Source organism: Barbus barbus (assembly GCF_936440315.1).
Source record: "Barbus barbus genome assembly, chromosome: 25".
Lineage (NCBI taxonomy): Eukaryota > Metazoa > Chordata > Actinopteri > Cypriniformes > Cyprinidae > Barbus > Barbus barbus.
In genome coordinates, this window is record NC_136753.1 from 21,388,008 (window position 1) to 21,405,513 (window position 17,506).

Genomic DNA, 17,506 nt, shown 5'->3' on the forward strand with positions numbered 1-17,506 from the left:
TTCTTTTTATCTTGCCACTAACAAGCGAGCATTTAGCCTACACCCAAGAACATTTCTTGGGGTTTCAGTCTGGTGCTAGCCGTTATATTTAAAACATTTTTTTGCTTGTCTTTTGTTCTTGAATGTCAAACTCGGATAACCCAATGTACCAGCGTCTTTGTACAATGAGGGTCATGGCGAGTCGTATACTACATTGATTTGAGAGACAAAAAGAGATGATTAAGAGAGCAACTATTTTGTTTTCACATAAGCATCATTTCCATTATTTTTGGTTTTTCAACGTTGATGCAAAGTATATGTATTCAAGATGTTCATAATATAAAGTTCATTTGAACAAATGAATTGGTCAGAAAAAGAATGAGTGCTCCCTTAAATCACTGTGTACTGACAAAGCAGTTTTATTTTATTGATCAATTTGGTTTTTTGAACTTTTGCCTGGACTTTCGTCATTTTAGATTGTTTGCCCTAACTATTTGCTATGCATTACCTCTGCAAATAGATTCTAACGCACCTCTACCCATGGCTACGCTACACAGTGATACGAGTTTGGAAGAGGGTAAGTAAATGATGACAGATAAGACCATACATATCACTGACTATGTATTTATCAAATAAAAGGTCATGTTAAAAATTTAAGCATTACCTAATTAATACGTATACGATAAGCCTTCACCATAAACATCACAACCAGAATTTTGCTTCTTTTGCTTAAAACTTGATCAGGCAAGGCACAAAGTGGTGCCAATGCATATATGAACATGTTCTCAGCATCAAAAGATTTAACATGTAACTTGAAGAAGCAAATAAACAAGGTAAAAGTAATTTATTTTAACTAATAGAGTATCGGGTTGTCTGTCCTGGCTTGAACTGGCTGCTAGTGTTATGCTTTCAACTCCCCATGTCTCAATCCACCCCAGTGGGTCTTGACTGCAACTTGACAGACACACATTCAAGAGCATATTTCAAATGCCATAGTCTGCACGGTTCTGAAGGTGTGAAGCTATTCAGTTGCTTAGCCACTCTGTTTTTTAATAATACATAGAATATATCAGTGAGGATATTGATTGTTAACACCAAAGGAGTTATTAACAACATGTATAAACTCAGTAGAAACATGAACCAGCTAACAGTACCTGAAGTGTTGTTAGTAGTAAAACAGGACTGAATAAAAAGATCTGAAAGTCAAGAAATTAAACCTTTGCCATACTGGCTTTAAAGTGACCAATCAATATGGTAAAATCCTTGAAACTATCAAAAAGAATTTTCTCCATATAAGACTTGTCAAGTGGCCTTTAACAAGCGATCCGCACCCCCCTATATAGGGAGTCTATGGTGGTGCTGTATGTGTTGGCCAGTTGTACATACTTTTTGTTAAAAAAAAAAAAAAATGTCCTAAAGTTTACTTTAACCAATATTAAATATAAGAAAATGGACAGTAAGTGTTTCGTTGTCCTTCCCCTCATTAAAATATATGAAGTTAAATTATGATATAAAGTACAAATACACTGACTGTGCATATCAATTTGTTTTAATTGGCTTTGCAATGTAATCATTATGACAAAATTCACAGATATATTCATATGAAACTATATATTGCCGTTCAAAAGTTTGGGGCAGTTAAGATTTTTTAACTTTTTTTTGTTAACATTCTATTCATCAAAGAATTCTGGAAAAAAAGTATCACAGTTATATTTATCATCAGCACAACTATTTTCAACATTGACAATAATAAGAAAAGTTTCCTGAGCACCGAATCAGTATATTATAATGATTTCCTAAAAAACAGTGAAGACTGAAGTAAAGACTGCTAAAAATTCAGCTTTTCCTTCACAGTAGAAAACAGTTACTTAAAATTTTACAAATATTTCAAAATATTAGAGTCTTTGCTGAATTTTTTAATCAAATAAATGCAGCCTTGTGAGCATAACAGAATCTCACCAGAGCCAAACCTTTGAACAATAATAGGCCAGGCTTTTAACAAAATGTTCAGTTTTATGCTTTATGTATAATAGGGGGTTCCTGCAATAAAGTGTTATTTCCTATAACATGCAAGTGAGAATCACAACAAGTCAGGACTACTGTAATATTCAGGGGTTTATTCTAAACGCAAACATTGAAATGAAATAACAGAACAAATTTGGATGTCTTTGTAAATGATAGAGCTTGTTGCATCCTTGATCCCCATAACATTTCTAAAGGCTCTGTAACTGCTCACAAAACTGCTGCTATTTCATGATGGAAAGCAAACTTTTTAATGGGCATCATTTCTTCTCATAAACAAGCGGTGCTTGTGGATACAAGCGTGTGAGATGCAGTTTATTCTGGTATTTGGTGTTGTCATTGATAAAAGATGAGCAAGATTATGTGCAAGAGAGTTATGGAAAGCGATTAACTTTTGAATTATCTGATCGTGAGTTCAGCTACTGAACCATAAATCCTAACCATCCCTTGAGTCTCTTTGGCGCTCCTCTTCTCGCTCACTTTATTTTGTTCTCTCTCCTTGGTAGACTCTTTGTTTTCTTTTTACACTTAATTTATGTCTCAGACTAAAAAGAGAAGGACGGTTCTGCAGTTGCTTTAGGTTTATCCAAATGACAGGTTACATTTTAATTCGGTATGAATGCAATTTTGTACCTATATTTGTCATGTGTGTTTTGATAAAATTTGATTAAATGCATGTATTGATTGACCTGTATATTACTCCTCTCCAAGGCCCTCTATTCTGTACTCACTTGTGCATTTATTCTCAAATATTGGTTGTTTGGTTTATTCTCTGCATCAGCCTATACAATATGATCAATTGCTTGTCCGTATTAATGCTCTTAACTTTTCCTCTGCATTTCATTTTAATTTCAAATCCTTGGCCATTTTTTAACATCAACTTTAATACTATGCTATCAAAACGTTTAATTTGCCAGTAGTCTTCAGCAATTTATTCATCCAAGTGTGAGTCTGTAATACCCACACACGTTAAACTGAACCCCTTGTGTCTCCTAAGCTAATAACAGAAGCGCTGAAGTGTATATTTGTCTGTTTGTCTATTTAGGAGCAACGGGAAAAGAGAAATACGGCTAAATAATACATGCAGCTGCGTGTATATGTGTGTCTGGCCCTGGGTCTGCTTTAGTCAGCTAAGCTATAAATGATTAAGTATGTGTTATTAAAATTTGAGCCTTAATTAACCCTGAGTCTTTATCATATCACTGTGATGACAGTGTCTATAACCATTCATGTCTATTCCTTATACTGTAGATCTATAATAGTGTTTGGCTATGGAGTGAACAGTTTTCTTCGCTACATTTTCACACATTAAATTCTTATGTTCACTAAATTATTTCATTTGTTATATACACCTCAACATTCCAAACTAACACCTGAACACACATTTAACTAATAATTAGGCCTATGTTTATGATCAATTTATTGATATATTCTTAACTTAAACAGGTTTTTATAATGAACAATTGCACAATTGCAAGTGTGATGTTTCTTTTATATAACAGTTGAACACACACGAAGATAAAGGTAACTTGTGTTCTGGACAATATGTTTAGTTACTATGTCTTTCGCTCTGCCAATGTAAATAGATCCAAACAAAGCCACAGTGAACCCTAGAGTCTCCAAGTAACACACAGTAGTTGTCACGGTGCACACAGCAAGGATGATACAGGAACACGCAGACGAGGAGTAAACTCAAGATAACAGTCTTTAATAAATCCAAACAAGTCAGGGCAAGACAAGGCAAGGCTGACACAGACAGTACACCGGAGAGTACCGAGTAGACCAGACCAAATCTGAACAGACAGGACTATAAATACACAGGATAATCATAGATAATGAGACAAACACAGCTGGACAAGAATTAACTAATAATCACACTAAACAAGGACAGGAAACAAACCAAATATGGACACAAGAGGCGGGAACACATGACACACACGACAGAGGACTGACAGTAGTGGCATTTTTGAATCGGTTGAGTGAATAATTCAATGATTCACTCGTAAAAGCAGTCAGAATAAATGTTTTGGAACAAATCAGTTCAATGAATCTTTTCATATTGTAACAACAGTCCCTTGTGACCAAGCGGCAACCTACCCGTCTCTCTCTTGAAACCAACACGGAAGTGAGTTTAACTGCAATTCGTTGACTGGCCGCTTGAGGCTGGTGTCAGAAGTGAGACAAATCTGTATCTCCTCCATGTTTAATGGCAACTTTTACAGCAGAAAAAAACGTGTTTACAGCCTGGTGTCTGAATGTGTTTTGGTCTATACAGCTAATTTTGCCCTTCATGACAACTGTGAGGGGGGTGAATTTTTTAATAACTCATCCGTTTAGTTGATTAATCCTTAAAGTTCTGCATAATTAAGGGTGTGTCCACGTTTGAGTGACAGGTGGATTCCCGCTGCTGTGGTCATTAGCCGTGTGTCTGCTGTCTGTTAGCCGTCACGTTACCTCAGCTAATTTATCGTAAAAATAAATAAATTCCAGCCACTAATCTTAGCATTTCTGCCGTGTTTGCCGTGTCAGGATTATTTCACTGTCATAATGACTTGCTGTGGGGTTAATTGTATTAACAGATCGTCCCAGAAGAAGCCTGGACTACATTTTTTCCGGTGAGTGAAATTCTAATATAATTTCATTTATTCATTTTATTTCTAATAATTTATTATTTATGATTGCATTTAAAACTTTATTACACTCCAAGATCCAACAGACTGTGATTAGCTGAAATGTTAGGCTGAATCATAGACTGTAAAAAAATATCGCGTCGAGGTAGGTGGGCGTGGTTTCAGCACCAGGCACCTCAGCTCCACCCAGGTACCGCTTCTTTTCCCATTTTCGTTTATCCGGGAGTGACGCGCTGCCAAGATGGCGACGGTCGGCTACGCCCACTTTAGGCTTCAAAAACGGTCTTCAGAACTCTACGGGTGACGTCACGGACACTACGTCCATATTTTTTTACAGTCTATGCTTGTGACCACCTACTGCTATAATGATGTAACATGCAGAAAGATGTGGACCTATAAGTGCTCTTATAATTATTTTTATAATATACTACAAGTACCAATCAACCCCCAAACCAGATCTTAAATTAAATTCAATTTAAACATCTTTACATTATTTATAGAACATTTTATCTAATTTTCTTTTGAAGAAAAAATTTTCGTCAGTCAACAGGTTTAGTCTTTTAAAGACTTAAAAGAATCAATGAGTGCGGGCCAAGAGAGCAAACATTCATGTTACATTTTATGACAGCATCAATAATGAACCTGAAATTACCTACTCCTGAAGCCGACCAACCCCGGTCTCCTCGACATCCTATATCCTTATTCAGTGCTTGATTTAAATCGACTGTGACGGCTAATGTTAATGATATCGCATCCACACACCTTACTACATAATATGCAGGCCTTAATTTGGGCAGGGTGTACGTGTAGGGCATTGGGAATATGTGTATTAGTGTCAATGTAAACACTGTGTGCATGTGAGTGTGTGTGTGTGTGTGTGTGTGCGTAATTGCCGTGGCGGGACAAGATGTTGGAAGTTCGTTAGTGCGTGGCGGTGGAGCGCTTGAACGCACCACAGCAGGTCCAGAGAGAGGGATCACACAGAGACAGACGGAGAGAGAAGAATAAAAAAGAGTAAAAGTATCAAACAACAGAAAGAATAAAGAAAACTGAGAGATCCCTGATATGTGTTGAAAATTTATTTCTTTGCGTGTTTGCTTAAACATTTTTCTGTGAGTAGACCAATGATATATTATTTGCTTAAGAAAATATATTGTACAGCACAATTATGCAATACCACACAAGAAAACGTTGCACTGAACATAGTATAGTAAGCTAATGGCAAGAGGAAACATTTCTGTCAGGACCACTATCGTCAAAGACGATTGACAATTAGCATGCAGTTTGGATTGGAGGTATGGCTCTGTTCTGGGCAAGAACTCCCTGCGCATCCATGCAGCCTAGCATGGATGAGAGCAGGGAGAGCAGCGATAACCCCTCAGGGTAAACAGAACAGAACCAACGAAAGTATTGCAGATATCGTTAAAGTTCAGTAATTTTATGTACACATTTTTTAATTAGTCTGATTCAAAGGAGAATCAGAAGCTGGATCCTGACTGACAGAGGAGGAGTTGAGGATGGAGGAGGGTAATTAGCTATTGAGCAATGCATAATACTGAGGGACCTTATATATGGATGCTTAGATAGGTGTGGTCTTCCTATAGGTAGATGGGGATCAGCTGAGAGTCAGCTGATGAAACCTTGACTAACGTGACCTGCCAGAACTAACGCTACGCTTGAGTTTCTGTATATTTTGTTGACGTCAAAGACTGCTGATGACAAGCATTATGTTGTAAAATCATGTAACTGTTTATGCTAAATTAGGGAGATGGCAACACAGACGGGTTGATTGACAAGCACTCAACCTAAAAAAAAACATTAAATATTTCACAAGGTAAAATAAAAACTGACCCAGAATACATTAAAGGGGTCATTGGATACCCATTTTCCACAAGTTGATATGAGTTGATATGATCCTTTAGGGTCTATAACATACTTTGGTTAAAATTTCTCAATGGTAGCGTAAAGCAACACCCTTTTTACCTTGTCAAAATCAGCTCTGCAGAAATCAATCTGTTTTGCTTTAAATGCTAATGAGCTCTGCTCACCCCGCCCCTCTCTTCTGTGGGGTCACTGGGGTGAGGAGCAGTGCTCTGAGACTGTTTACTTTAGCCGTGATACCTGCTAACTAGCACATTATTAGGAATAGCAATTGCAAAGATTCATAAAAAAAAAACTTATACTCACTTCTTCTGTAAGTGAAGCTGGATCACGAACAATTCGAGAGAACATAAACACATTTAGGTAGATCAGGAGGTGCATTCCCTTCACAAACAAAAGTAATCCACTGTGTCTTCAGCGGCTCAGATGTCAGGAGTAAATGACGACTGCTATGTTCATTATTACATCCAACAAAACACCTCAATCGCTATGGAGCCATTCTTGTCTACTCCTGCACCGTTATCAAAACAATGACAGTCGGACTGTTACAGCTCACTCAGGGCGGGTCTAAGATAAGACGGCCGTGTCAATCAACTATCGTGGGAGAGGCCTTCGTCTGTGTGACGTCACAAGAAGCTGAGAACGGCCTGATTTGAAAAAGGTGATATTATTTTTAGAGATTAAATAAAAACCACTGTGTAGATTTGATTGATATGGACTGTTATTTGGATTCTGCTAAAGTATTTTAGACTATGAATGTCAGGCAGGTTTTGTGTGTCAGAGTTGAGGTAAAAATCTTTTTGACATGAAAAACTGGAGCACTGTAAATAGATCACAGAGACCACAGAGCAAGAACGACCTTTGTAATTCATACTGAAATATTTTAGTGCATGGCCACAGTTTAGCTGTTAGCGCTCTCACACAAAATATGGCACAATTACTAGTCTGATGTTGAATGGATTGATGTTTCCTGACAGGAATTCTGACGGAATGATGGTAAATATTTTGACGTTTCTGTCTTTGTTCCCTTTCTTCTGTCTGATTCTATTCCTTTTCTTTCACCTCCTTTTTGCTGTTCCTCTGTTCAGTCTTTCTTTTTTCTTTCTTTCAAAGGCGTTTTTGAAATGGCTGACAGAGGGCCAGAGAGAGATGGGGGAGGGTAGAGGTGGAAAGAGAAACAGTGAGAAAGAAAGAGAGAAATGGAGTGACAGTCAGTGACGGTGGGTACAAACCGTGACCTTAAGAGCAGAAGCAAGGGAGCATGACGGAGAATGAGAGAGAGACTCTATAGCTCTTCTTAAAACAAACATTTTCCCTTGTGTTGCCAGAAAAGGCCACTTCCTTCCACTAAATCAGCATCAGCGGAAGACTCAAACCAGCTGCTGCCAAATTAACTGATGAAGATAAAGGGCACACCAAGTATCACTGACTTTGCAATTCAATGTTCATTTCAGAACTGTATCTATGGAGTTTTTATTTTTAAGATGCTGTAAATATCACCATCAACCAGAAAAACTTGACTTATGTCAGCTTGAGTGTGATTATTAGCATGAGTATATTTTTTTAACACTGTCTTAATTAAATAATCTGAATGTATAAAGATCTTGCTACTTGTAATTAAAGTGAAATGTTGTCAAGGTAAAAGAACTGTCATACTCACGCACACACATACAATAGTACAGTCCTCATCTTGTCATTGTGGACAAGGGCAGGCCCATGTGTTGAAATGTCCACTGTATTATTTTCAGGCAGTGATTTCTGTCAATACCATCAAGCTCTGTAAGATATCCTGTCAACGGTGTCTGATACTCACACGCATGCAAACGCACCACATACGCGGTATGACAGATCCTTCTGTTAAGTGAAGGCTTCTGCTGGCATTCACATTCAAGGGGTAAAGCTCCTGACACAATCTGCTCCTTTCTGTCTCACTTTATCGTTCTCTTTTTACTCTTTTCATCCTGATCCTTCTTCCCAGTCTGCAGAGACCATCTATCCAACAGAGCGTTTCACTTTTCTCTTTCTCTTGCACAGTCAGTCTTTCCATTCCCTACATGCACTTGCTACTCTTTACTATTGAGGGATGAATGTACAATTCCTTAAGACAAACTTTTAGTATGGCTTGACAAAGCCTTGGCTGAGAGACTAAAAAGGCTTTAAAGGATAGTTCACCCCAAAAAATTCAATTCTGTCATTATGAACTTACACCCTTAAGTTGTTCCAAACATGTATGAGTTTCTTTCTTCTGCTGAATGCAAAAGAAGATTTTTTATTTTTTTTAATGTTGGTAACCAAACAGTTGCTTGTAGTCAGAAACTTCCATAATATTTTCGTCCATACTATGGAAGTCAATATCTACCGGTAACTGTTTGTTTCCTAAAAATTTTGGGAATATCTTCTTTTTTATTTAACAGAAGGTTTGGGTGTTCTTTCTGGCTGTTGGCATGTAAAAGTGTAAAAATTCCGAGCCTAACTTTGAACATTCTTTTTATTTTATTTAGTAAGTCAGAACAGGTTAATGGACTATGCCAAGATTAATGAACATAACCTGGATGCTCTGTGAGGAGTTTTAATTAGCAGTGTGCAATAATGGAATTTTGATCTTACCCTCTTGAAAAAATATCTGTAAATATTACGGTTAGAAAAATATTAGCAGCCCAAAGCATTTACCAATGTTTTATACTACATTTACTGGATCTAGCCTACAAGATCTAGGTGGAACAGGCAAAATGAGTATGTGTATAAATTTCGGGATATTTGATTGTCAGCTTAGGGAAAACCATTCAGATCCATTATAGCGATCGGTTAGAAAGATTATATCGCAAAACAAGCTTAAAAGGGTCATCGGATGCCCATTTTCCACAAGTTGATATGATTCTTTAGGGTCTATAACATATTTTGTCTATAACATACTTTGGTTAAAATTTCTCAATGGTAGTGTAAAACAACACCCTTTTTACCTTGTCAAAAACAGCTCTTTTCACAGCAATCCGTTTCAGTGCATTTCCCTTTAAATGCTAATGAGCTCTGCTGTCCCTGCCCCTCTCCCTCCGTGGGATGATTGAGAGACTGCAAACTTTACCCGCATTCATAGTGAAACTTGCTAACTAGCACATTATTAGGAAAGGCGAATTTTTTTTGAATTAATTTTGCCAAATTAATTCAAAAAAACTTACACTCACTTCTTCTTGAGGTGAAGCTGAATCACAAATGATTCTCGCGAACATAGACGCATTTAGACAGATCGGGATCAGTGCATTCCCTTCAAAAACAAAGCTAATCCACTGTGTCTTCAGCGGTTTAGATGTTGGGAGTAAATGACAACTGCTATGTTCCTTATTACATCCAACAACAAAACAACTCAATCGCTCAGGAGACATTCTTTTCTGCAACCACTCTGGCATCGAAACAATGACCGAACTGATGACAGCTCATTCAGGGCGGGTCTATGGTAAGACGGCCGTGTCAATCAACAATCATGGGAGGGGCCTGGGTCCGTGTGACATCACACAGACAAGAATCTGAGAACGGCTTGATTTGAAAAAGGGGATATTATTTATCTGGATTTTTAAAAAAACACAGATTTTTTTTATCATTATAGGGTTGTGTACACACACTGCCAACACACATTTCAATTCAAACAACATGTAAAAGTGAATTTTGCATCCGATGACCCCTTTAAGAACTGTGCCGTTTATGGGTGTAGTTTGAAAGCCCTAGCCCTATTTAAAAATGTTGGGCTCAGGTTAGGGATTTTTTAGAACAAAATAATGACTTTAACTACAATAGTATGTTGGTTTTGTAAAGTCACCAACATCTCGGTGGTTAAGAAAGACTGTTAAGAGGAAATGGGACAGGAACTGGAAATGCATGAAGCCAGAAAGTGAAAGAGAAAAACATGAGTAGGGAAAATTAATTGGCTCTGAAAGATGTTCCTAACAACACTACGGAAGACTGTGTAGAATTTCAATGAGAGTCAGCGGGAGGGAAGCGCGTGTTTGCGAGAGAACGGTTTGCTGAAGGACCCAAGAGCAGTTTGCCCTTTTACATTTATTTTCTATTTACCGAAGCAGTATCATTGCAAAGAGGGCAATTATCTCAACAGCCAGAGTCCTCAACCACACTTGTTTAACTAGCTCATAAACAGAGCACCCTTAGCTATCGGGGGTCTTCACATTTACAGACGAGATACTTTGTGTTTTAAATGTATTTTTTTTATAATTATTAATTTAATTATTTATTGCTTTATGTATTTGCAGTGTTGCTCTTTACTCTGTAAAATGAAATGCTTGCATCTGCCTACTTTTACTTTTAAAGGCATATTAAACGAACCAAATGATGTTTAATGGTATATTCAGCCTGATATGTGATCAACTTTCAAGAATGTTTCCTTGGCATATTCAAATCAACAGCATGACTGCGAGTGTGATATTGTTTTTATAGCTACAACAGTTCAAAACCAATATGTTAATATTGAGTAACTTACATTTTAGAAACAACATTGACAGCTACTTTGTCCACCAATGAAAACAGTTCCACAACAAAACCATTCTGAGTCTCCTTGCACCACTCATTAGCTGCCTTCCTGAACGAATTGCGTTGTTGAACAAATCAAATAAGTGAATGATTTGATGGGTTACTTATTTTGTTTCAGAATGAATCGGTGTGTTTGAATGAATCATATAAATGATTCAATGACTCACAGTACTGATGCAGGAAATTAAAGTAATTAGCTTAGAAACATGCTCGAGTCAAACTGTAGTGAAATAATTTCAGAGTCTAAAGGAAAGTCGAGATGTGCCTCTGCCATGCAGGGCACTATTTCTGTGGCACAAGGAGTTGCAGCCCATTAATTAATGGATGGATTTATAAGCATGCTGGGGTATGAAACTGGCCAATTTTGTCCACTGTAGTTGGCTAACAATGAAAGTTGAAGTGCAGGTGTCAGCAGAACGACTGAGAGAAAGGGAATGGGGGAATGCAGAAAGAAAGAGAAAGACGGCAATTATCTGAGGTTAGCCTGGTGCGTCTGGTTTTGTTCGTGTTTACAGTGCTGTGTTCTGAACACTAACGAGACAGACAACACTCGTTAATAATAAATTGGGCAGGAGGTGACAGAGAGGGACAGAAAGAAAAAGGAAGAAGAGAAAGTGAAGGTGGGAGTTCTTAGATGATCTCTTAAATTAGATGCATAAATTAAAAACCTTAGACACACATAGCAATAATCTAGATCAGAGAGTTTAGAAGCTATACTTAACAAAAATCAATTTGCATAAAATGCACCCAAACAGTGCTGATTCAGGTTCACATTACACTGACGTTGGTCATACCAGTAATTGTGCCTGCTTGACATGATGCTTTCAGGCATGTATTTTGATTAAACCATCATAAGCACGATCTCAAATTACACATCAACTTGTACAAACCTCCAACTTCCATTACAAAATGCTTTAAGCTTTACTCAAAAACATTCTCTTCTATCAAAATCAATATTAGGCTTCAAATGAAATACAAAACCCAGCAAATGCACAGATCATTGCACTGCCCATAAGTGAGATCACTGACTGATTGTTGTTTTTCCTAAAATTCTGGATTTTGATACTTGGTGTTTGCGAGTGCAAAACAAAAAAGCAAAGAAAAAGTTTTTGATCATGATCTGTTTTGATTTTTGAGTTTGTTTTTGATGGTGTGTATGTGTGGGACTAAGAGAATTAACATATCAATTGAGAAAAACAATTATGATAGTCTATTGTCATAAACTGCATTATGGCTAATGTCTGTATAAATTGTTAACATAGAGACGTGAGTGTATTTGTGTTTGCAAGTGAAGGAAGTTAAGGGCAAAGAATCGCTGTTCCTGTTATTGTCAGTCCTGCTGGATGTTCCCTCATTTTCTCTTCTCCCCCACTGTCTTTCTATCCCTTGTCATGCTTTGGAGATTCCTCTTTTATCTTTGTAGTTTTTGTACTCCTGCAGCAGTGATATTTTTTGCCTTTTTTTTCTCAAAAAGTTCAGTGTCATAATTTCTTCCAGTGTGCATTGAAAGCATTGCTTTGTTTGTGTATTTCTTCTGCAAATGTACAAGATTTTTTTCCTCTTATATTGCCATAAACAGATGATGAAATATCAATGTTCTTGCCAACAAGCATTGAAATTAAATTGTCTAAACATTAAGAAAATATTACTCAACTCGAAATTCATGAAATACCCTTGCCTGAATGTATGATAATGTGATTTTATTGCATTCACTTGTTTACCTCAATAAACAGAAAACATATTATATAATTGGAATTTAGAACAGATTTTCCAAAAAATCGTTTAATTTAATATTTATTTAACAAAAGGCTTGAACTAGGTCTTTAAAATCAGCGTACAAACCAGTGTCAAACTAATTTAATTTCCTCATTTCATAAAGTTTATTTTTCTAGTTGTTACAGTTTGCCTCCAGAGCATTTTCATCGATCGAAACAAATTTGGATCAGTGAGTGCCATTACTGATCATATTCCTAACTACTCCTCCTGGATGCATCATATTATTAAGCCTTCCAAAAGCCAAATATCTCTTTGTAAATTCTCTGAATGTAGTTTACACTGGTTTACCTCAGATAATGCTATTCTAAATGCAAGTTTAAATTTAGGATAAAACAGTAAACAAATGAATAAATATGGACTAATGTACCTGCATTCAAACCCAAATTCTGCAATGTGATTATTTGCCCATCCTACTCAGAAAAAGGGGTCATGAACTGCTATTTTCTGTCCTGCCCCTCATCAAAATTCTTTGGCATGGATTGTAAACTTGGAAGTAAACACTCACTCAGGGCTTGCAAAATTTCCAAATCCCTGGTAGCCCTTCAGGCAGGTACTCTTCAGATTTTGGTAGCCCGAACATTAATTTAACTAGCCCAAATAAAAAAAAGACCATAAAATGTCAAAAACATTTTCAATACACAAATATCAACAAATATCAAGCTGCACAAGTACAGGTTTTCACAAAACAAAAATCTTATAAAAATTTATTTCTGTTACAGAATAGGGACACAGACGGTGGGACGTGATGTGAACAGGTTTTTATTGACAGACTTGAGGATATGGAATGAGACAGGTGAGCGATACTTCTCGGATTCTTCGGTGATCAGGAGGAATGGTAACTTGGAAATCCTCTTTAAACAGGAGATACGGAACAGGAGTTAACCACACACCTCACCAAACACAGTGGACCAGGACGAGACTCGGGAGCTGACAGACTTGGGATCGCTGGAAGACACACTTGGGATGAAACACAGTAGGTAAGTAGACAAGACGGTAAGTATCAAGCATAGAGATATGAATGTTATAGTAGTCCTCTTCGTAGGAACGATTCACGTTGTAGGAAGTAACGTTGTAAGGTTGTAACGAGACCGGACCCTGGGGTGCTGTGAGGTGTGTGCATTTTTAGCCGTGTTGATGAGTGAACAGATAACGTGCAGGTGTGCTCAATCAATTGCTAAGTGAAATCAGGTGCGTGAGTGCATCGTGACTGGTGGAGAGATGACAGATCCGTGACATTACCTCCCCCTCCCGGAAGGTGCGAACCGCACCGTAATAATTACATCGGGGAGGGGGGGTGGGCGCCCTGGAGGCCGATGCAGGGCAGGGACACAGGGGAAGTCTCCAGGGCGGATCTGGGGACTCGGGAGTCCATGGCGGGACAGAAAACTCCAGCGGCCACGGCGGGACCGGAGGCTCGGGGAGCCATGGTGGGACTGGAGGCTCGGGAAGCCATATGGTGGATCTGTGAGCTTGGACGGCCATGGCGGATCTGTGAGCTTGGAAGGCCATGGTGGATCTGTGACCTTGGACGGCCATGGCAGATCTGTGAGCTTGGACGGCCACGGCGGATCTGGGGACTCGAGGAGCCATGGCCCTATTATTTTTTCAAGAGGCCTAGAACGAGGAACAATAGTGGCCATCCCCCTGGCCACTATGCTTATCCAAGACAGGGATATATAGCCCCCCCCTCCCCAAAAAAAATTATTGGGGAAGTTCCTCTCTGAAGGAGCAGGCTCCGGTGGGCGCTCAGGAATCTTGATCACTTGAGGACGCTCAGGAGGAGCGGGCACTAGAGGGTGCTCTGGAGGAGCGGGCACTAGAGGGCGCTCGGACAGCGTAGACTCTAGGGAGCGATCTGGAAGCGCGAACTCTTGGGGGCGCTCGAGCAGCGCGAAGCTGAACGGAACCAGCGGAGACATAGGAGGGTGCTCTGAAAGTGTGGACACTCGGAGGCGCTCTGGAAGCACGAATTCTCGGGGGCGTTCTGGAAGCACGGATTCTCGGGGGCGCTCTGGCAGCGAGGACTCTCGGGGGGCGCTCTGGCAGCGAGGACTCTTGGGGGGCGCTCTAGAAGCGCAGAACTGGACGGAACCAGCGGGGACACAGGAGAGCTGGACGGGACCAGCGGAGACGCAGGAGAGCTGGACAGGACCAGCTGACTCATAGGAGAACGCTTACGAGGAGCAGGCACTGGAGGGCACTTGCGAGGCGCAGGCACTGGAGGGCACTTGCGAGGAGCAGGCACTGGATGGCACATGCGAGGAGTTTCTACCGGCGGGCTTGCCATATTTTCTGATGGCGGGCTAGCCTCATTTTCTGCCGGCGAGCTTGGGTTGGCCACGAACAGTGGAGGGCTTGGGTGACGAGGGGAGGATTTCAGCTCTGACCGGACAGATGTTATACATGGGTCTAATACTTTTACCCCCAGGTCAGTGCTGTTGGAGGTCCACTTACGGGCTCGCGGGGACTTCTGGGAATGTGGGCTACCGCCGTCATTAGGGAAGATATCGGGAGGAATTCCGACTCGGGATCGAAGACTCTCCAGACACCAGATGACCATCTCCTTCCAATTCAGGTTGGAGGTGTCTGGGAGCTTTGTGCGATGATGGTATGTGATCGGAACAGGGTCTTGAGGTCTTGGTCCTCCAGGGCACTGGAGAGGGCGAGCGGCACGAATGCCCTTGCAAAATTCAGCGGGTCAGGATTCGAATGGGCCAGGAAAATAAATGGGGCTCGGTCATCCATTCTGTATTAGGTCTGGTCTTCTGTTACAGAATAGGGACACAGACGGTGGGACGATGTGAACAGGTTTTTATTGACAGACTTGAGGATATGGAATGAGACAGGTGAGTGATGATTCTCGGATTCTTCGGTGATCAGGAGGAATGGTAACTTGGAAATCCTCTTTAAACAGGAGACACGGAACATGAGTTAACCACACACCTCACCAAACACAGTGGACTAGGACGAGACTCGGGAGCTGACAGACTTGGGATTGCTGGAAGACACACTTGGGATGAAACACAGCAGGTAAGTAGACAAGACGGTAAGTATCAAGCATAGAGATATGAATGTTATAGTAGTCCTCTTCGTAGGAACGATTCACGTTGTAGGTAGCAAGGTTGTAACGAGACCAGACCCTGGGGTGCTGTGAGCTGTGTGCATTTGTAGCCGTGTTGATGAGTGAACAGATGACGTGCAGGTGTGCTCAATCAATTGCTAAGTGAAACCAGGTGCGTGAGTGCATCGTGACTGGTGGAGAGATGACAGATCCGTGACAATTTCAGCCTTTAAATCATTTTTATGAAAAGGGATAGGTCAAACATATGAATTATTATATTAATTTAAAACATAAATATAACTGTCTAAATTGTTTAGATTTTTAGAAGGGACATGAACTTCTTTCACATTTACAACTCTATGTGTTTGCTGTGTAAAAACATGGGTCGACATGCACAATTGCGCATTGATCTAAACATAAGATAGGTTTTTTGGAAATGCAAATTCATTCTCTGCCAGGAGGTGAAGCTTTAAGAGCGGCTGAAATAAAGCGATCCCCCCGGTAACGGCTGTACACAAAGCAGCACCTGTTTTATCAGGCATTATAGGCAAGATTAAATGAAAATGCCAACGATACGTTTCTGAGGACAGTCGGTTCCCTTCAGAGATACATTCACATAAAGACATCTGTGCCGTTTTTTTACTTTAAAATGTGTAGCACTCATATTTATTCAATTACATAATTGTCTTTTGAAGTTTAATCCAGCCATATTTCGATTCTACCGTTCCACTCCCAACTGTAAGGCCTCTTGAAATTATAATGAAGACTTTTCTTATACCATTTAACGTATTTAAAACTTTTTAAGGCCTTAAAAACTCTTAAATTTAGTTGTATCAAATTTAAGGACCCGTAGGAGCCCTTGTATTTAAGATAGCCTGTCGGGCAGGGCAGTTACCCCGACTGGAGAACACAATAGCCCCGGGACGTCGGGCTAGCGATTTTGCGAGCCCTGCCACTGATTGGCTAACAGTTGTGTTTGAAAGTCTACATATACGTATATGAACACTAATGTGATTTAGGTTAAAAATGCATAAATACTCAGTACATATCAAATTATCTGTAATAACAGACAAAGCAATAGTGTTCATGTAATGAAAACAGTTACTCACACTTATGTTGTGCAACACTGGATCCAATATAGTTGGCACAGCATTGTCTCTGTTAAAGTTTCAACCTTTCTGAAAATCCTGTGTCGAACTGTGCCTTTTCTCTAAATGAATCCGTGGTAAAATTAAGTGAAGAAAGGACCAAGTTCCAAGTTTCATCAAAAATAAAGTTAATCAAATAAAGTTTAGCGTTCAGTTTCTGCATAGATCTATGTTTGCTGCTCTCCTTATTTACACAACATGCGCAAATCGTGGGCGGGGCTAAACAGGCAGTGATGTAGAAGCAGGCATTCATCTTCTTCTGTGGAGGCGGTGTTTAGGACTATTACATTATAAAATGCCACGTTCCAAAACCGGGGTGGTAGCTCTTGCAGATTGGCTTCAATATAAACTGTTTTTAGACTAATGAGAAAGTTCTGAATTCTGAAACTTACAAGATGTTTTTATAGCACAACGACCTCCTAAATATAAAAAGATCAAGGGAATTTTGATTTCTCAGTTCATGACCCCATTAA

The 17,506-nt window shown here is 39.5% G+C and overlaps 1 protein-coding gene across 2 annotated transcripts in view; it reads left to right on the top strand.

Annotated features, from left to right (window-relative positions):
* Nucleotides 1-484: 484 nt before the first annotated feature.
* The window catches only part of LOC306844717 (complement C1q-like protein 4), a 34,165-nt gene continuing 17,143 nt past the window's right edge, over nucleotides 485-17,506 (top strand). Inside the window, exons 1-2 of one of the 2 annotated variants that reach the window (XM_079377067.1) lie at nucleotides 485-556; nucleotides 4,581-4,616. In XM_079377067.1, coding sequence (XP_079233193.1) covers nucleotides 520-556; nucleotides 4,581-4,616 — 73 coding nt within the window. In that variant the 5' untranslated portion in view covers nucleotides 485-519. The remainder of the gene's footprint in view (nucleotides 557-4,580; nucleotides 4,617-17,506) is intronic. The other variant, XM_079377068.1, reaches the window with a different exon arrangement.